Source organism: Sapajus apella, unplaced genomic scaffold (genome assembly GCF_009761245.1).
Source record: "Sapajus apella isolate SASKATOON/1434 unplaced genomic scaffold, GSC_monkey_1.0 scaffold38, whole genome shotgun sequence".
Lineage (NCBI taxonomy): Eukaryota > Metazoa > Chordata > Mammalia > Primates > Cebidae > Sapajus > Sapajus apella.
In genome coordinates, this window is record NW_022436978.1 from 17,367,511 (window position 1) to 17,388,503 (window position 20,993).

At 48.5% G+C, this 20,993-nt stretch overlaps 1 protein-coding gene across 1 annotated transcript; it reads right to left on the reverse strand.

Moving 5' to 3' along the window:
• Positions 1-5,661: 5,661 nt before the first annotated feature.
• HTR3C (5-hydroxytryptamine receptor 3C) lies at positions 5,662-13,660 on the reverse strand. Its single transcript, XM_032297892.1, has 9 exons — positions 13,189-13,660; positions 11,485-11,651; positions 11,017-11,061; positions 10,147-10,256; positions 9,402-9,571; positions 7,856-8,016; positions 6,720-6,924; positions 6,261-6,476; positions 5,662-6,155 (listed from the first exon to the last, which is right to left on the reverse strand). Exons 1-9 carry the CDS (start codon positions 13,358-13,360, stop codon positions 5,956-5,958), a joined length of 1,446 nt encoding a protein of 481 aa, XP_032153783.1. The 5' UTR covers positions 13,361-13,660; the 3' UTR covers positions 5,662-5,955.
• Positions 13,661-20,993: the final 7,333 nt, after the last annotated feature.

Below are 20,993 nucleotides of genomic sequence, written 5' to 3' on the forward strand. Positions count from 1 at the left end.
GGGCCAGTGTGTGCTGCTCCTGCAACAGCAGCTGACCTGTAGCGCCTCCCTCCTGCCAAATAGCCTTCATCCTCCTCCTCCTCCTCCTTTTTTTCTCTGAGATGGAGTCTTACTCTGTTGCCAGGCTGGAATGGAGTGGAACGATCTCAGCTCACTGCAACCTCTACCTCCCAGGTTCAAGCAATTCTCCCTGCCTCAGCCTCCCGAGTAGCTGGGATTACAGCTGCCCACTACCACGCTCAGCTAATTTTCATATTTTTAGTAGAAATGGGGTTTCGTTATGTTGCCCAGGCTGGTCTAGAACTCCTGACCTCAGGTGATCCGCCCGCCTCAGCCTCCCATAGTGCTGGGATTACAGGTATGAGCCCGGCCTTCTTTTTCTTCCTTTTTCCTCTTCTTGTTTTTCTCCTCCTCCTTCTTCTTCCTTTACCCCTAGGCCTAGGCCAGGCATGTGCTACTTCTGGGGCAGCAATGGGCCTCCAGCTCCTGCAGACCCCACCGCCTGTTCTCCTTCACCTCCTCTGAGTCTCTGGGCACACAATCTGCCTTGCAAAACTCAGGCTTAGCCCTAGACACAGTAGCAACAGCCGTATATAAATGAACATCATAAGCTGATTAACCAGCTTCCACAATTGTGCAAGGTGAAAGCCCTGTGAGAAATCTTGTGTTCTGTATCATTCCTGGTGGATATGCTTCTGTGACTAACCTTGAGCAATATCCATTCATAACAGCATCTAATGGTAATCAGCCTCTCTGCCCTCCTGAAAATATAAGAACCTTAGCATGCTTTAATTCTAATTACCTTCCACCCCATTTACATTCTATTTTCCAGCGTTTTAGATTTTTTTACAATTTTAAGCACCTTATGGATATTATTTCATCTAGGCAACCTTGTCTATATTTACTTACATATTCATCATTTTCTTTGCTTTCATTCTTGTCTATATCTTAAACTTGCTTATAGGGATCATTTTTCTTCGTCTTGAAATACATAGAAACTCTATTGGGCTGGGTGTGGTGGCCCACTGCTATAATCCCAGTACTTTAGAAGGCTGAGGCAGGCCACGTGTGATGGCTCACAGCTTTGGGAGGCCGAGGCTGGCAGATCACCTGAGGTCAGGAGTTCGAGACCAGCCTGGCCAACATAATGAGCCCTTGTCTCTACTAAAAATACAAAAATTAGCCAGGCATGGTGGTACACACCTGTAATCCCAGCTACTTGGGAGGCTGAGGCACAAGAATCGCTGGAAACTGGGAGGCAGAGGTTACAGTGAGCGGAGATCACACCAGTGCACTCCAGCCTGGGCAACAAGCGAGACTCTGTCTCAAAAAAAAGAAAAAGAAAAAAAAGCAGTGTGGAGCAAAAGCTAGGGAGTAAAAGGAGACCCAGATCTTTGGATCATTTGACAGAATGACAAAATTACCCTGAAGGGAAGAATCTTAGAGAATGGCCTATTTCCTATTTGTGTTTCTATTCCGTCTCCTAAATTGCACCTAAGTTCATGCTTGCTTGTAAGAAGCTGCAAACCTCACAGCGGTCCTCGCAACAGGCGGCCACACGTGTGGTAGAACATTCTCATGGTGTATTGTATTTTATTTATTTATTTATATTATTTTTTTTCAAGATGGAGTCTCACTTTGTCAACCAGGATGGAATGCAGTGGCCTAATCTTGGCTCACTGCAACCGCCGCCTCCCAGGTTCAAGCAATTCTCCTGCCTCATCCTCCCGAATAGTTGGGATTACAGGAGCCTGCCACCATGTCTGGCTAATCTGCTGTATCTTAGTAGAGACAGGGTTTCACCACGTTGGCCAGGCTGGCTTCAAACTCCTGACTGCAGGTGATCCGCCCGCCTTGGCCTCCATAAGTGCTAAGATTACAGGCATGAGTCACCATGCCTGGCTATGATAGTGTATTTTAAATGCTACTTATTTTGTGTAGATTTTGACATCTATGCCATATATATGGGATAATCAGTATCATAAGCATCACCTTTGAATTATTAAGGATGACATAGACTCATTTTCCTAAATGCTAGATGTGGATGAGAGGTTTGCAAACGAGCTAGTAAAACGATCAAGGAGGAATGTTAGTGGAAGGCTTGGTAGAAGGAAAAATACAGGGAGAGTAACAGAGGAAGGAGAGAGGGAGTGGTGGGAAGAGCAGACAGATGAGCTTGGTTTTCAGGAAAACAAATGGAGGTGAAAGAAGAGAGGGGATAAGTGTGAAATACAGTATTGTCCATAGACATTCTGGATTTCCAGAAGATGGAAGGAATCAAAGGTGATGATGAGGGGCCATGCGCGGTGACTCACGCCTGCAATCCCAGCACTTTGGAAGGCCGAGGCAGGCGGATCACTTGAGGTCAGGAGTGTGAGACCAGCCTGGCCAACATGGCAAAACCCTGTCTCCACTAAAAATACAAAAAGAAAAAAAAATTAGGCGGGAGTTGTGGCACATGCCTGTAATCCCAGCTAGTCGGGAGGCTGAAGCAGGAGAATTGCTTGAATCCAGGAAGCAGAGGTTGCGGTGAGCCAAGATCTCACCATTGTATTCCAGCCTGGGCGACAGAGTGAGACTGTGTTTCAAAGAACCCTCCAAAACAAAACAATCCCCCACCAAAAAACATACCATAAGAATGGTCAGATATGTAAACTACTGAAATAATAAGTAGGGAGAAATTCTTCTTGGAGAAAGTCTTCTGAGAATTATTTAAATAATAAGGAAATAGGCCAGGCACGGGGGCTCAAACCTATAATCTCCGCACTTTGGGAGGCCGAGGTGGGTGGATCACCAGAGGTCAGGAGTTCGAGACCAGCCTGGCCTACATGGTGAAACCCCATCTTTACTAAAAATACAAAGAAAATTAGCTGGACCTGCTGGCAGGTGCCTGTAATCCCAGCTGCCTGGGAGGCTAAGGCAGGAGAATTGCTTGAGCCCAGGAGGCAGAGGCTGCAGTGAGCCAAGATGGCGCCATTGCACTCTGGCCTGGGCAACAGAGCGAGACTCCATCAAAAAAAAAAAAAAGAAAGAAAGAAAGATAGAAAAGAAACAGTGAAACATGAAGAGGTCCTGAGCATAACCCTGACTGCTGCTGAGGAAAGGAGAGAGTGGGGCGTGAGTAGCAATGACCCAAGAAGTCAGGCAGTAATCAAGCATTTGATGAGAGCGGTGTATCCAGGGCCCATTGTCTGATTTTTACAGGGTTCATACATTTCCAGTGTACACTCCCACAGAGGATTTTAATAGAAAATAGAGGGAAAAATAAAGTTATTATCACAAGGGCTATCGTGTGTGTGTATTTTTATTTATTTATGTGTTGAGATGGAATCTCAGTCTGTCACCGAGGCTGGAGTGCAGTGGTGTGATCACTGCTCACTGCAGCCCAGGCCTCTTGGGCTCAAGCGATCCTCCCGCCTCGGCCTCCCAATTAGCTGAGACCCCTTAGCCCCTCCAGTAGCTGGGACTGCAGGCACAAGCCACCACGCTCAGCTGAGTTTTGCTGTTGTTGTAGAGACAAGGTCTTGTTATGCTGCTCAGGCTGATCTCTAACTCCTGGGCTTAAGCATCCTCCCGTCAAGGCCTTCCAAAGTGTTGGGAGTACATGCATGAGCCACCACATCCCTCCTTTTCTCTTTTTTAAAATGGGAGAGATCAGAAACCAGAACCACTCCCTCCCAAACTGTGAAACACCCCTAACATTCCTGCTGACCTGTGTTGGCTAGCAGTAGTTTGATATATTTTGCTTCATTGTCTGGTCATGTTTTAGCCCACGAATATCACTTCCCCGTGCACGGATCAGCAGAATGTTCTTTTGCAAAGGGCATTGTCAAATGAAAGTCTTAGCACAGAAAACCCAAAGTTGCATATGTATGAAAAAAATTGCAAGATGACGTCTAGAGAAATATAAACGTGGAAATGGGGAAGGAAAAAGAAATGATACAAAAGTGATCTTAGGAAATTTGAAATTCCTTGAAGCCTTAATAGACATTCTTCATTTTAAGTTATTGACAAAAACCAACTGAGTTTCTGAGTGGGAACTACGTCCCAAGTAATGGAACGGAGAGGGAAAACGAGAGATCTGATATGAGAAATGCCTTTGCCAGTGGATGAGTACCATCTCCAAGAACTCAGAAATAGTTGACACGTGAAGATACGTTGCTAATTTTCCACATTCGATATAGAGGATAAAATAAAATCTACTGGGAAGGGATGAAGGGATTTCAGCTAGAGCTAGTAAAATGCGGATTTTGGCCCGCCGGCATTCATTCACATATTTCCTCATTCAGCAAGTCTGTATTCACTTCCCAAAAGAAGACACGCACACGGCCAAGAAGCAAAGGAGAAAGTGCTTAGTATCACTCATCATCAGGGAAATGCAAGTCCAAACCCAGTGACATACCACCTCACACCAGTCAGACCGGCTGTTATTTAAAAGTTGAAAAAATAGCATGCTGAAGAGGTTGTGCAGGAAAGAGAACGTGTATATGCTGCTATTGGGAAGGTAAATAGTTCAGCCTCTGTGGAAAGCAGTGTGGGGATTTCTCAAAGAACTTAAAATAGAGCTACCATTTGACCCAGCAATTCCATTACTGGATATATACTCACAGGAATGTAAATCACTCTACCATAAGGACACATGCAAGCCTGTGTTCATTTTAGCACGATTTGCAATAGCAGACGTGGAATCAACAGAGAGGCACATCAGTGGTGGACTGGATATAGAGAATATGGTACATATGCACATGGAATACTACACAGTCATGAAAAAGAAGGAGATCATGGCCTCTGCAGCAACATGGATGGAGCTGGAGGCCTTATCTTAAGTGAATTAATGCAGGAACAGAAAACCAAGTACTGTTGGGTGCCGTGGCTCACACCTGTAATCCCAGCATTTTAGGAGGCCAAGGTGGGTGGATCACCTGAGTCAGAAGTTCAAGATTAGACTGATCAACACGGTGAAACCCTGTCTCTCCTAAAAATACAAAATTAGCCAGGCATGGTGGCAGATGCCTGTAATCCCAGCTACTCGGGAGACTGAGGCAGGAGAATCGCTTGAACCTGGGAGGCGGAGGTTGCAGGGAGCCGAGACCGTGCCATTGCACTCCAGCCTGGGCAACAAGAGTGAAACTCCATCTCAAAAAAAAGAAGAAAAGAAAAGGAAAACCAAGTACTGCATGTTCCCACTTATGAGTGGGAGCTAAACACTGAGTACACATGGACACAAAGAAAGGAAAAACAGACACTGGGGGCTACTTGACAATGGAAGGCTGGAGGAGGAGGATGATTGAAAAACTACCTGCTGGCCGGGCATGGTGACTCACGCCTGTAATCCCAGCACTTTGGGAGGCCAAGGCGGGCGGAATACTTGAGGTCAGGGGTTCCAGACCAGCCTGGCCAATATGGCAAAACCCCGTCTCTACTAAAAATACAAATATTAGCTGGGTGTGGTGTGTGCCTGTAATCCCAGCTACTCAGGGGGCTGAGGCAGGAGAATCACTGGAACCTGGGAGGCGGAGGTTGCAGTGAGCTGAGATCGTGCCACTGCACTCCAGCCTGGGCGACAGAGTTAGACTCCATCTCAAAAAATAAATAAATGAATAAATAAATAAGTAAATATACTGAAGAGCCAGTGTTTGCTGGAAAGTTGTTTACTGGGGTGATCAGTGAAGGGGGACTCCACTGACCTGGGCTTATTGATCAGGGAGGAAGGAGCTGGGTGTAGCTCGGGGACTCTGAAGGTGCGCAGGAATGAGCAGCCTGGTGTGTGAGGAGTCAGGATTGTCCAGGGCTGTCCTGAACCTGCTTGGTAGTGCTACGTTGCAGTTTTTGGAATTTAGAAGGGGACATGGTAGTCACTGGGGATAAGTGGCTAAGATTGGAAAGTGAGTCTGGCTGGCCCTCAGTCCAGCAGAAACTCCAAGCTGTGGTTTGCCAGGGAGGGGGGAGGTCTGCCTAGGTGTTCCAGAGGACGATGACAGTGAGGATGGAGGAGGCCATGAAGAGCAGGTAGAGGCGGAAGAGCAGGGTGTCCATCGCGTGGCTGAACTGCACCCACAGCTCCACAAGCTGGGTCTTTGTCCATCCTGAGCCCCCATCTAGCTCGGTCTCTCCGGGTCTCACCTCCTTCCCTAACTCCCCCGGCTCCTTTGGGCCTGTGGAGAGGACAGAGACTCAGTCATGAAGTGGGAAGGGGACAGGATTAGAGAAGCGTGGGGCCAGTGAGGAGGGCGAGTATGGGCAGTGCTGACTTCCCTCACCGGGCAGGTGGGTGGGGGTGAGACCCAGGCCCTCATTTCCCTTCTGGGGCGCAGTGGGACAGCATCTCCCTGGGCTGGTGCAGGGCAGCAGCAGGGAGTGGAGCCACCGAGGCATGGGTGGGGGCTGGGTGGTGGCCACGTGCAGCAGGTAGGTGATGAAGACAGTTTCCAGCAGGCTGAGCACCATCAGGGACAGGCACAGCGCGAAGTAGACACCTGAGGGCAGAGCAAATTATACATAAACCAGGCAAATGTATCTCTCTCTCTTTTTAAATTGTCAGGTGGTCAGTTACAGGCAAATTTATCTCTAAGCATTTCTCACTCCTCTTTCCCAAATCCAGTCTTCCTTCACAGCCCCTTCCTTCCTTTAGCAGAGGACCAGCCAGTTCTCCTGGCCCTCCTCTCTGACCCCAATGCCTTTTCTCCTCCCCAGAGCTCCCAGTATGGGAGGGGCCATACTGATGAGGGGGGTGCCACTGGCAGGGAGCAAGTCATTCATCATGAGCAGGAAGACGTTATAGCCCAGCAGGAGCGTTATCTTGAATGGGGCACGGCTCTCGCTCTCTGCTGGCAGGTAGAAACTGAGGGCGTCAATGGCAATCAGGAAGCTACTGGGCACCAGCAGGTTTATGATGTAGAGGCTGGGCCTGCGCCTGATGGCCACCTGGGGAGAGAGCAGAGATGGCAAATAAACAGACGACAGAGGGCTTAATTTGTATATCTGACCACGAATCCTTGCCAATGTGCACTGAGGCTGCTGGGGACAATCTCCTGAGGTAACACTTGTGCATTTAATTGTGCTCATCTACATAGGGGCCTCTGATTTGTTGCCTAATTTTTACTCATTTTTAACCTACTAGGAACACAATGACTGTAGAATTTTAGGTGCAAGTGGGCCCTTTAAGTCATTCCGAGCAGTAGGGCTGAGCTGTTCTATTCTGAGCAGTAGGGCTTATGACAGTCCAGCCATTCCTCCCCCTTCCAGAGCAGGAGTGGGTGAATGAGAAGCAGGTGAATGGGGAGCAGGTGAATGAGGAGGGGGTGAATGAGGAGCAGGTGAATGGGGAGCAGGTGAATGGGGAGTGGTGAATGAGGAACAGGTGAATGGGTGTGGGGGAGGTCTTGGGGATTCTGCTTCAGGGTAGTCAGGTAGAGGGGGCATTGGGGAGCAGGTGCCCAATCCTCTGGAGCTTCTTCTTCTTCTTTTTTTTTTTTTTGAGATGGAGTCTCACTCTGTCTTGCCCAGGCTGGAGTGTAATGGCACGATCTTGGCTCATTGCAATCTCCGCCTCCCAGGTTCAAGCCATTCTCCTGTCTCAGCTTCCCAAGTAGCTAGGACTACAGGTGTGTGCCACCACGCCCAGCTAATTTTTGTATTGTTAGTAGAGACAGGGCTTCTCCATGTTGGCCAGGCTGGTCTTGAACTCCTGACCTCAGGTGATCCACCCTCCTCGGCCTCCCAAAGTGCTGGGATTACAGGTGTGAGCCCCTGCACCCGGCCTGGAGCTTCTTTTTCACTTCCCAGGGAGCCTTAGGTCAAGAGGGCAATCACAGAACTATTAGGATAAGAAGTCAAACATGGACCCTGGACTCACATAGAACATGATCTGGTCATAGAGGTTGCTGCCCACGGACATTTTTGGGGTGGCCTTGTTGATGCCCAGGAGCTCCCACTCCCCCTGGGTTCGGATGACTTTGCGAGACGTGTCTGTGATCTCCCACACCTCCTTGTCCATGCCCAGCAGCATGCTGTCCACTGGAACGGAGACCAGTCAGTTTGTGGCAGACATGTTCCCAAGCCTCCCACCCATGAAATGGGATTCCTCCCCCACTGAGCTTCTAAAACAAGTTTTCCTCTGTCCTTTGAAAGCAGGGTATTCTGGTTTTCTCTGAAGTGGGTAACCGGAAGAGCCATTCACATGTGTGTGGGTGGCAGCATTGATTTCTTTTGTTGTTGAAAACCAGAGTGGGTCAAGGTTGTTAAGGGAATATTGGATATGACTCAAACGTGAGTCAATAACTTTTGGAGTCATTCCTAGTTTCCTTCTCAGCCCCCAGGTGTATGGTGTTGTTTTCATGGACTCAGGCTTGAATAGCTCAATGTTTTAATAATTATATGCATGCCCATTTTGATGGTTTTAATTTATTCAAATCTGCCGCATGACACCTGGTGGCACGCAGTTATATTAATTTACCAGTTCTTAAGTGTGTTAGCCATTAGAGTTAAAAGATTTGAGCTAAAAATTATGGGTGTGCTGCCGCTCAGAGTCAGCTGGGCCTCACTGGCACGAGGGCCACCCAGCTCGTAAAGCAGCTGTTCTTAACCGCGGCTGCACGTTGGCATCACCTGGGCCCCACCTGGAACAATTTAATCGGGATCTGGGGTGATGTGCAGCTATCAAATTTTTGTTTTTGTTTTAAAAACAGAGTCTCTGCTGGGCACGGTGGCTCATGTTTGTAATCCCAGCACTTTGGGAGGCTGAGGTGGGTGGATCATGAGGTCAGGAGTTCGACACCAGCCTGGCCAACACAGTGAAACCCTGTCTCTACTAAAAATACAAAAATTAGCTGGGCGTGGTGGCAGGAACCTGTAATCCCAGCGATTCGTGAGGCTGAGGCAGGAGAATGGCTTGAACCTGAGAGGCATAGGTTGCAGTGAGCTGAGATTGCACCACTTCACTCCAGCATGGGCAACAGAGCTAGACTCTGTTCACAAAAAACAAACAAACAAAAACAAAAAACAACCAAAAAAACAGTGTCACTCTGTCACCCAGGCTGGAATGCAGTGCGTAATCATGGCTCACTGCAGCCTCACCCTCTCTGGCTCAAACCATCCTCCTGCCTCAGCCTCTCGGGTAGCTGGGACTAATTCTTTTTATCTTTTGTGGAGATAGGGGTCTTACTATGTTGCCCAGGCTGGTCTCAAACTCCTGGGTATGAGCGTTCCTCCCACCTTTGCTTCTCAAAGTGCTGGGATTACAGTGTGAGCCGCTGTGCCTGGCCAGTTATTGTCATTTCCAGAAAGCTCTGTGAGGCCACCAGAGGGGAGCAGCACTGATCCAAAACCTTTCCTACAACACCTACGCTGCTCAGATGTCTTTCCCCAAATCTCAAGCAGCTACCAAATTGTGTCCCACTTACCAGTGTAGAGGAAAGAGCTGAAGGTGAAGGTGCAGTTCTGCTGGTCAAAAGGGAAGTAGAAGATGTCCAGGTTACAGATGCTGGTCACCCTCATCGGCTTATCGTACTTTGTTCGGCCTTCGCTGCTAACATAGGCGGTGAGACCCGAAGGCGTCTGATCCACATCCATGCTGTTTGGGGAAGGGAGGGCAGAGATGGAGGCTCCACCAGCTCTTGTCTCCCTTCCTTCCCAGGTCTCCCCTGCTGTGCTCTCCTCTGGGCTTTCTCTTTTTTACTTTTTTTTTTTTTTTTTTTTTGAGATGCAGTTTCAATCTTGTTGCCCAGGCTGGAGTGCAATGGCGCGATCTTGGCTTACTGCAACCTCTGCCTTCCAGGTTCAAGCGATTCTCCTGCCTCAGCCTCCCGAGTAGACATGTGCCACCATGCCCAGCTAATTTTGTATTTTTAGTAGAGATGGGGTTTCACCATGTTGGCCAGGCTGGTCTTGAACTCCTGACCTTGTGATCTGCCTGCCTCGGCCTCCCAAAGTGCTTCTGGGATTACAGGCACGAGCCACTGTGCCCTGCCCTGGGCTCTTTCTTTAATGTCACTCTCTCACCTCTTCCACCCGAAATGTTTTGTGGAAGTCGGTTCATTGAGACTGTGTGCCTGTCTGAATCTTTTGGTGGCCCCATGCCCTGTGCTGACCCTAGGCTGTTCTCGGCAGGTGAGGTTTCACGCTGGCTTCCCCAGCCCTGGTACGCACGATTCCACAATGAAGATGTCTGGGAGCCACAGGTTTTCAGCTGACACTGTGAGTTTATTGATGCCAACACACTCTTCCGGGTTCCAGGTGATGAAAGGATTGTCCCACACCTGCACCAGGGCAGTGAGGGACAGAGGTGAGTGACAGTGAGCGTGTCCTGTCGGTCTCTCTCACCCTCTCTGTTCTTTAAACCTTGATCCTCCAACTCCCATTTGTGACCATAATGACCACAGCCTATTCCCCATTCTTTATCTAACAAGGTGTCACCAGAAGAGCACCCCTTGACAGCCTTGTGCCAGGAATACCTTAAATATGGCCTAAAACCACTTGGAGCTAGGACCACACCAATATATTGGCCTGGAACCACTTAGCCATTTGTTTTTTTAAGTTGCTGTTTCTACCTTCCAAAGATGCCCAGGGAGGTTTGGGTCCCCATGGTGAGTCCAGTTCTACATGGAGTTATTTTGTCCCAGAAAGAGCTATACTTGGGTAGAGGTTTGAATTAGAAAATCTCTAAGTCACTTTTTTTTTTTTTTTTGAGATGGAGTTTTGCTCTTGTCACCGGCTGGAGTGCAGTGGTGTGCTCTCAGCTCCGTGCAACTCTGCCTCCCTGGTTCAAGTGAGTCTCTTACTTCAGCCTCCTGAGTAGCTGGGATTACAGGAGACTTCATGTTTTTAGTAGAGATGGGGTTTCACCATTGGCCAGGCTGGTCTGGAACTCCGGACCTCAGGTGATCCACCCGCCTCTGCCTCCCAAAGTGCTGGGAATACAGGTGTGAGCCACCACTCCTGGCCCCTTTAAGTCACTTCTAACTCCTCAGGCTTAAAATTGCAAATGAAGTGGGGAGGGGATAGTGGTATCTGCCTTACCAAATCCATCCACAGGAATGAGGTCAGCAGCTGCAGCTGTGCGTCCTGACAAGGAAATTTCGAGCCAGAATAATTAGTGTAAAAAGTTTTGGCCCACACCCACCTCATATTCCCACCAATATTTACTAATTTATTGGGCCAGGCATTATTGTAGATGCTGACTCATCCTTTCCTCACGTTTCCCCTGTGTCTATGGGCAATTCTGATTTTAATTAATATACAGACTACTTTTTTCTAGAGCATTCTAGAAATGATAGGATTCAAAGACAAATGGCTTCCTGAAAAAAAAAATCACTGCAGTATTCTTCTTTGTGGCTCTCCATTGCATAGGAAAACCATCTAATTTGTGTTAAATCCATCCAGGGTACCTATCGTTCACCACTGGGCCGGGGCCATGCTGGGTGACAGGGCAGAGGGTCCTCATTCCTTATCAGAAGGCATGCAAAGGACGCAGGGACCAGGTCTCACCACTTCCAGGATGGCAGACAGGGTGAAGGAGATGTTGACGCGGGTGGGGACGCTGTAGTTGGTGACTGGACGGAAGGCCTTTCTGTCAAACACTGCTTGGAAGGCAGCGGGGTCCACCCCATGCTGGTCAAAGCCTGAGCAATTGATGGCGAAAGAGTCGCCTCTTCCTGTAGGGAGAAGAGACCCTGTGAGAGAGGTACTCTATTTCCAGGCTGGGGTCTCTTTGCAGAGAGAGAAAATAGGGGGCATACTGGGAGGAGCAGGTGAGCCCCTCCTTCCCAGGCCAAGGCTCCCTAAGGCCCTGGTGGGGAGGACGGGCTGGGCTGGTAGGCAAATGGTGGAAATCGATGTGGTGAGCTGAGCCCGGACTCAATTCCCATTCCCCTTGTTTCATCCTCATGCAAAGTTTGCCCAAATCCGCAGGAAAACTTGGCCTTAGCGCGATGACAGCCACTCCCAGGAGTCCTTTAATGTCCCCGTCACAAGCCTCTTGGCTCACCTAGCCATAGAACTGCCCAAAACTTGTGGTCCAGGTGACCTAGAAATCAATGCTAATGTATTTCTCTCTAACTCTTAGGGCCTTAGGTTCACTGAAGGCAAGAACTGACTTATCAAGAGGATAAGAGACGTTTTACACAACTGCGCTTACTAGGTCCCTATGCGGAGCGTGCGGCAGGTGTCTCAATGGGTGCTTACCTCGGTGCTATGCATTTATTTTGCCTTCTCAGATTTAGTGACCTCAGTTATCTCATGGGTTATTTCCAGCATCGGGATCATGAGGTGACATCACTGAGCATATAGCATTTGGCCCGTTACGAAGTGAGGCCAGTGCAGACGCCGTCTCTTGGCCATCGCCAGGGAGCCACCTGGGTCGGACCTGAGTGGCATCTTTGCCCCATTGCCATTTTATGTGGTCTTTTTCTCTGCTTCCTTCTCGTTATCTCCATCTCTTTCCATATATTTAAGGTATGTGCCCCAACTGGGAACACACATTGCCTCATGGAAGCAGAAGGTCCACTCATTTCCACCTCAGATTGTCACCTCCCTCAGGGTGTGTTACAGATCAGCTGCTGGCCGGGCGTGGTGGCTCACGCCTGTAATCCCAGCACTTTGGGAGGCCGAGGTGGACAGATCACGAGGTCAGGAGTTTGAGACCAGCCTGACCAACATGGTGAAACCCTGTGTCTACTAAAAATACAAAAATTAGTTGGGCGTGGCAGCGCATGCCTGTAGTCCCAGGTACTAGGGAGGCTGAGGCAGGAGAATTGCTTGAACCTGGGAGGTGGAGGTTGTAGTGAGTCGAGATCGTGCCACTGCACTCCAGCCTGGGTGACAGAGTGAGGCTCCATCTCAAAAAAAAAAAATTAGTGGCTACTCTTCTCAGAGAGATCATATCAAGAGAAACAGAGACGAGGAGGGGGCAAGAGGGATATGGGGGAGAGGCATCAGAAGTCGGTGAAAAGACGGAGTTAGAGAAGCGGTGAAGTGAGACAGTTTGACAGATCCCTGTGCAGGCAGGAATAGAGAAGGTCTGTGTGCACTCATCAGTGAAATGTCTTTCTATCCATCACCAAAAGGAAATCAGGACACAGACATTATGGGAGAAATATTTAACACCTCAATTCTGAGTGGCCTCCAAGCGCTGAGGAGTCCGGGTGTCCCCAGAACCACACTCTGGTCTTCCCAGTTCTTGTCCCATCTTACCTTGAAGCAGAAGACTGATAGTGAGGCAGAGGAGGACACCCCCCCTTGCAGGCCACCTTCCTTCCATTCTTCCTTCTGGACTCTTCTCTGGGGACTCACCGGGAGTCCCCAAACCCTTAAGCTTAAAGGAGCTCAGACCACACCTTGGTTGCTGGTTTTGAATACTATTCATGGCAAGTGACCACTCCCTGTGAGAGCCTGTGGCCAGAGAGGTCCCAGCCAAGTGTCCTGCCTTGGCTCTGCCCAGGTGCACCTTCCGGGCTCCAGGCAGGCAGGAAACTGGGCTGACACTGGGGAAGCATTCTATTTGGCAGCTGTGTGCTGAGATCCCAAACAAAATAACGTGCCTCAATGAGAGCGTGTAGGCTAGGGAAATGAGGATTGCGTGCTTCCACGACCAGGGAGTCTGCAGACTTGGAAAGGCGGCAATGCTTAGTGATTTGGTTGTGAACACCAAAGTAGCTTTTGTTGACACTGGAATTATTCCAAATACCAGATTATAAAGCTTGGTTCATACCTTCATCATCTAGTGTCTATACTTTTCCAGTAGCTCCTAACTAGATTTCCTCCTTTTTTTTTTTTCTTTTGAGACAGAGTTTCGCTCTTGTTGCCCAGGCTGAAGTGCAATGGCGCGATCTCAGCTCACTGCAACCTCCACCTTCCAGGTTCAAGCATTCTCCTACCTCAGCCTCTCCCGAGTAGCTGGGATGACAGGCATGCACCACCACACCCAGCTAATTGTTTGTATTTTTAGTAGACACAGGGTTTCACCACGTTGGCCAGGCTGGTTTCAAACTCCTGACCTCAGGTGATCCTCCCACCTCAACCTCCCAAAGTACTGGGATTACAGGTGTGAGCCACTGCATCTGACCAACCAGTTTTTTTTTTTTGGAGACAGTGTCTTGCTCTGTTGCCCAGGCTGGAGTGCAGTGGAGCAATCTCAGCTCACTGCAGCCTGTGCCTCCTGGATTCAAGCGATTCTCCTGCCTCGGCTTCCTGAGTAGCTGGGATTACAGGCACCCACTACTATACCCTACTAATTTGTTTTTAATTTTTAGTAGAGACACAGTTTCACCATGTTGGCCAGGCTGGTGATCCACTCCCCAAAGTGCTGGGATTACAGCTGTGAGCCACCACGCCCAGCCTGGCCAATCAATTCTTAAAGATTCAGCTCAGCTCAAGTGTCTGGTCTTCTGTGAAGCCCTCCTCTTGCATGCACATGCATGTCAGCACATGCTGAACTCCATCACGACCCCTACACTGGAAACACCTGTCTGCATGTGTATCTCCCCTGCTGCGCCATTACGTCTTGGAGAGCAGGAATCACATCTTCTTCCTTGTACCCCTGTATGTGCTATATAATAGTAGGTAGCCAATAAATGTTTGTTAAATGCCTGAACTGCCCGTTCACTATGCATGGAGGCAGGGGGACACAGACACCTTGGGAGGATGTACGAGAGGTGGTTGGGAGCCGCGTGGGGGTCCTGAGGCCAGATCAGAGAAGTTAGCTGCTGTTTCGTGGTGCGGCTGGGGTGTGGGCCTGTCTTGGGTGCAGTCTGGTGGATATGGCAGTTGGTAGAAGCACCGTGGTCTGCAGCAGGTGGGATCCAGGGGGCTGGAGCCAGGGCCTAGCCTTTTATTTTATTTTTATTTTTATTTAAAAAAATTTTTTTGACAGAATCTTGTTCTGTTGCCCAGGCTAGAGTGAAGTGGTACGATCTCAGCTCACTAAAACCTCTGCCTCCCAGGTTCAAGCGATTCTCCTGCCTCAGCCTCCCAAGTAGCTGAGATTACAGGTGTACACCACCACGCCCTGCTGATTTTTGTATTTTTTTTAGTAGCGACTGGGTTTTGCCATGTTGGCCAGGCTGGTCTTGAACTCCTGACCTCAGGTGATCCACCCACCTCAGTCTCCCGAAGTGCTGGGACTACAGGTGTGAGCCACCGTGCTCAGCCCCAGCCTTTTATTTCTGAATGCTTCTCTACCCTTCCGAAAAGGCCAGCCTCAGAATGGTCTGCCATTTATTGAGTTTGTGCCATGTGTCCCATACTGTGCTACGCGCTTTACTTACAGTGTTTACATCCTCATGGCTGCTTTCAGACCTCAGTATTAGCACAGAATTCAATTTTACAGATTGGAAAACTGAGGTTGGGGTGCAGTGGTTCACACCGGTAATCCTAGCACTTTGGGAGGCCAGGAGTTTGACACCAACCTGGGCCATATAGTGAGACCCGGTTTCTGCATATGCCTGTAGTCCCAGTTACTTGGGAGGCTGAGGCGGGAGGATCACTAGAGTCTAGGAGTTCAAGGCTGCAGTGAGCCACAATTGCACCACTGTACTCCAGCAAGACCCTGTCTTACAAAAGAAAGAAAGAGGCTGGGCAGGGTGGCTCACACCTGTAATCCCAGCACTTTGGGAGGCTGAGGCAGGTGGATTGCTCGAACTCAGAGATTCGAGGCTAGCCTGGGTGATGTGGTGAAACTCCATCTCGACAAAGAATACAAAATTTAGCCGGGAGTGGTGGCACATGCCTGTAATCCCAGCTACTTGGGAGGCTAAGGTGGAGGTTGCAGTGAGCTGAGATCACACCACTGGCCTCCAGCCTGGGTGACTGAGTGAGACCTTATCAAAAGAGAAAAGAAAGGAAAGGAAAGGGAGGGGAGGAGAGGGGCAGAGAGGAGAGGGGAAGGGAGGAAAATGGAGGTGCAGAGAGGTCCAAAATCTTGTAACCCCAACACTTTGGGAGGCCAAGGCGGGTGAATCACCTGAGGTGAGGGGTTCAAGACCAGCCTGGCCAACATGGTGAAACCCCATCTCTACTAAAAATACAAAAATTAGCTGAGGCTGAGGCAGGAGAATCACTTGAACCCAGGAGGCAGAGATTGCGGTGAGCTGGAATCACCGCTGCACTCTAGCCTGGGTGACAGAATGAGACTCGGCCTCAAAAACAACACGAAAAAAACAAAACAAAACGAAAAACACTTGCTCTGTGTCCACGCAGGTGGAAATTGGTAGAATCCAGATTCAAAGCCAGACGAAGCTGATTCCATGGCTCTTTCTCTGCTCTTTCTATTATTCCATAGCTGAGAATCTTGTTGACCAGTTCATTACATCCCTGGGTTTTCACCGTGAAATCTCGGGGCCTGGAGAGTGGTTGGATCCAAAGGTAAATACTAGGGACAGCGGGCGTAGTTTTGCAAATCACAGGCACCAATATCTACCTCCTCAGCTTATTCCAAGAGGATCGCACTGCATGGTCCCTGGTGGCTCCGTTCATCTGGGACTCTGGGAGATCAGGTTTGGAATATAGATGTTACCTGGCAAGGGCAGAATTCAATGGTGGAAGGAGGCTGTGAGGGCCACCATTCTGCATCCCAGGTGGATGGCAATCACATGCAGAGGCCATTGGCCAGGGCCAGGGAGATGGGAGAGCAGGAGGCAGCTAAGGCACCCAGACAGCCAGCTGGGTCCACAGCTGAGGTTAGGCTGCTCTGATGCCTGGGAGCGGGAGAGTGGGGGCACCCTGGGCCTCCTGGGCTGCACCTGGGAAAAAAGGCTCATGGACAAGCCTTCACCTGCGGCTGCCACTTTCACAGGCCCCGGCTCTTGTCCCTGGCACTGTTGAATGATGACAACCCCACACCTGTCACTTCACTTCTCTCCGCTTCATTTTTCTCATCTGAAAACTGAGGGGGTTGAGCTGGAAGTCTGAATTCTTTATGTCTCTTGCCTCCCACCTAGAAGTCTGTTTTTGCATCAGATTTCAGCCTGCCTGAAAAATGGATGCTCTCTAGCGTTTCACATTCAGTCCTGCAGCTTCCAGCAACTTATTAAGAATTCGTCAATAGCATATATTTGAAACATAATTTAATCTGTGTTATTAGCTCCACTTCACAAATGAAAAAAATTTAAATTTATAAGGTTAAGCTGCTTGGCCAATATGACCCAAGTAGCAAGTAATGGCATCAGATTAGAAACCCAGGACTGTCAGAAGCCTGATTTCTCTCTACTGTACTTTTGGGTTTTTTTCTGCTGTGTAAAAGAACCAGTGCCTATGAACTGTCAAATAAGAGAGGTTATCAAAGGCAGAATCAGAAATAGAAGAGGAGAAAAAGGACAGCCTTGAAATAATGCCTGCGGCTTCACATCCTAGAGCAGACCTGGAGGGAGGGGCGGGGGGCAAAGACGACAAGGAGATAAATATTCTAGTGTGAAGTTCATATGGAATCAAAAGAAAATAGACCAGGCTGGAGTGCAATGGCACGGTCTCGGCTCACTGCAACCTCTGCCTCCCGGGTTCAAGTGATTCTCCTGCCTCAGCCTCCCAAGTAGCTAGGATTACAGGCACCTGCCACCATGACTGGCTAATTTTTGTATTTTTAGTAGAGATGGGGTTTCACCATGTTGGCCAGGCTGGTCTCGAACTCCTGACCTTGGGTGATCTGCCCACCTTGGCTCCCAAAGTACTGGGATTACAGACGTGAGCCACCGAGCCCATCTTTTTTTTTTTTTTCTTTGAAATGGGGTCTCACTCTGTCACCCAGGTTGGAGTGCAGTGGCAGGATCTCAACTCACTGCAGCCTCAACATCCCAGGCTCAAGAGATCCTCCCACCTCAACCTCTTAATTAGCTGGGACCCCAGCATGCCACCATGTCCTGACTAATTTTTTGTGTTTTTTTTGTAGAGATGGGGTTATCCTGTTTCCCAGGCAGGTCTCGGCCTCCTGAGTTCAAGGGATCCACCTGCCTTGGCCTCTCAAAGTGCTGGGATTACAGGTGTGAGCCACCATGCCTGGCCGAAATACTGCTTATAATGGTTTAGAGAATGAGAAAGTGGGCCTGGCGTGGTGGCTCATGCCTGTAATCTCAGCACTTTGGGAGGCTGAGGAGGGTGGATCACTTGAGGTCAGGAGTTCAAGACCAGCCTGGCCAACATGGTGAAACCCCATCTTTAGTAAAAATACAAAAAAAAAAAAAAAAAAATTAGCTAGGTGTAGTGGCAGGTGCCTATAATTCCAGCTACTCAGGAGACTGAGGCAGGCAAATAGCTTGAACCTGAGAGGCGGAGGTTGAGAAAGTGAACATGTGAGAGCCATAGGATAGCGCTGCAGACGAATGAACAAAGTAAGGAGCTGCCGGGCAGAAACAGGCCATCAAATGCAAGGTGGCACAGCGGGACCAGTGCCTGTCAGCAGGGTTTCTAAAGAGGTCATAAATTACCTTGCAAAGCCTTTCAGAGATTTGCCAGATAACAAGAGGAAAGTCATTAGCACAGAGTGTACTTATCATATGATTCAATTACAGATGGAACAGCAAAGCAGCAGGCATGCCTGTTAATTTTGTGGGAGAGCTCCAGATTCAAAGGTTCTGTGTGATTACCATTGATGTGTTAGGATCACAGGTTCAGATTTTGCTGGTGAATAAAATAAAATCACTATAATTATATCATGCCTTCTCTTACTGAAAGGAGAAATATAGACTCACAATCCATGTGTCAAAAAAGATGAGATGCAGACTTTCTATTAAAATAAAACTTAAAGCTACATTTTGGGGGAAAATGTAAAGAAACGAAGCAGAGAAATATGTACCTGGCTGGGTGCAGTGGCTCATACCTGTAACCCCAGCGCTTTGGGAGGCCAAGGTGGGCAGATAACCTGAGGTCAAGAGTTCGAGACCAGCCTGGCTAACATGGCAAAAACTCATCTTTACTAAAAGTACAAAAAAATTAGCCCGGCATGGTAGCACATGCCTGCAGTTCCAGCTTGGGAGGCTGAGGCAGGAGAACTGTTTGAACCTGGGAGGCGGAGGCTGCAGTGAGCTGAGATGGCACCACTGCACTTCAGCCTGGGTGACAGAATGAAACTCCATGTCGAAAAAGAAAGAAAGAAAGAAATATGTACCTGAAGATAGGGCGAATACAAAATAATGCAAATTGATCTTAAATAATTTCAGAGCCCCTCAAAAGCTGGGTAAACAACCTACTCCAAAAAAGTCCAGGATGAGTTTCCAAGTGAGCATGACCATCTCAGGATGCGGTTATAGGAGTGGGAGCTCTGCAAGGGCCTGGCAGTAGAACCTACATTAGCAACAAAAAAACCCCAAATCCAGACAGAGCACAGAGGAAAGATGGATTGCCCCAAGTCGACTTGGGGAAATCCACTTTCCAGAAAGGAATGGAGAGAGTATACAGAGGACTTAGGTGCCACGGGGCTGGGGAGGTCGCAGGTAAGGGATAGGGGTGGGGACTGGGGGAGGAGGGGAGGGAGTAAAAGGACATTTAAAGGAAAGTTTGTCTTTGGGACCCTGAGCAGGGCCTTGCCCTTCCTGTTTTAATTCTCCTAAAGTGTCAGCTGATGGAGACTTGAAGTGATACTGATGTCTCAATACGGGACTCTGAGCACCTGTTCCTCTGCACTTTGGAAAGCAGTGTAGCAGACAGGTTAGGAGTCCAGTCTGCAGGAGTCAGCCAGCCTTGGGTCAGCTGCAGCTCTGCCACTTAGCTGGCTGTGGAGCCTTGTGAGACCACTAACTGGCCTCTCCCTTCATTTTCTGCAGGGAAACATGGAAACAATAAATCAAAACCATGGTTCTAAAATCTAAAGAGCTTAGAAAACCAAAAGACTTTTTACAAGTATTTGGTGGCAAAACCAGACCACAACTGATGCAAGGCTATTCATAGTTTTATTTTTTCTACCTATTGAGAAGATTCATAGGTCTCACTGCAGAAATATTAATGGGTCTGGTTACAGGGTGCTGCTCCTTACCCCAGTTGGGGTTTTAGTGACATGTAATAAATAAATGCACACTTATGACCTTTTTAAAATCTGAAAAATTCCAAACTCCAAAACACATTTGGCTCCAGAGGTTTTTGAATCTATATGGGAAGTAGGAAAGTTCCTTTTTAAAGTTTCCTTTCTTGTTAAAGAATAAGTGTGCTAATAACTTTGTTAAGCTCTGTCCTATGTAGCTGTTAGACATGCCATGCTTACAGACATGTCGTACTTTCTATGTCCTTGTACTTTAACCAAGATATCTGTGCTGAACGTGCTCACAGGCATGTCCCAGCAATCCATTGTTTTTGCCTGTTTAGAAACATTTTCAGTTGTCAGCCAACCGGGTTTTAGTTTAGATTGTGAGGTCTGGCTCCAGCCAATGCAGATCAGACACAGCAGTAAGGACGACCCCAAATGTATAAGGGATAGATTTGTCTGTTTTCCTTTGTTCATGATACTCTTGTGGCATGATGGCTAGCAAGAGTGCCCTTCCTGCCGTCCAGGAAGTAAAAATTGCATTGCTGAAAGATCCTTTGTCTCAGTGCTAATTTTTCTTGGCAGCACCGAGCATCTATTTCCAACAATCTATGGTTCCTACTTTACAGGGTTACTGTAAGGATTCATACAGCGCCCTTGGAGTGCCTGCTACGCATTAGTAACTCAATACCTGGTGGGAATTACTGTTACTATTAGCGTGTCTTTTCCGAAGGCCCACCTTTTTGAAAGCTGTGAGTTGAGGAACTGCCAAAATAATAACAGACACAACAATTCACTCAGGCGAATGTGAGAGCTGCATTCCAGGCTGTGGACGTGCCTGGAGGGTGAGATGGTGGAAAGAATGTGTGGCAGCCTTCTGAAAACCGAGGAGCCACAGACCCTCTTGGGAAAACAAAAAATGCATCCTAAAAGGAGAACGAAGGGACACGATTTGGTTTAAAGACAATGGGTCTGAGTGACAGGAGGGATTCAGAGTATTGCAGGTATTTCTGACTTAACATCCAGATGCCCACGGGCCCCTCTGGAGTCCCAG

Bases quoted from the DNA above. Each gene is read 5' to 3' on its own strand.
- HTR3C (XM_032297892.1), bottom strand. From the start codon at position 13,360: ATGAATAGTATTCAAAACCAGCAACCAAGGTGTGGTCTGAGCTCCTTT. The intron at 11,062-11,484 runs GTGAGACCTGGT...TTTCCTTGTCAG, and splicing joins TGTCTGCCATCCTGGAAGTG to GACGCACAGCTGCAGCTGCT. The intron at 10,257-11,016 runs GTAAGGCAGATA...GCCCTGGTGCAG, and splicing joins CATTCCTGTGGATGGATTTG to GTGTGGGACAATCCTTTCAT.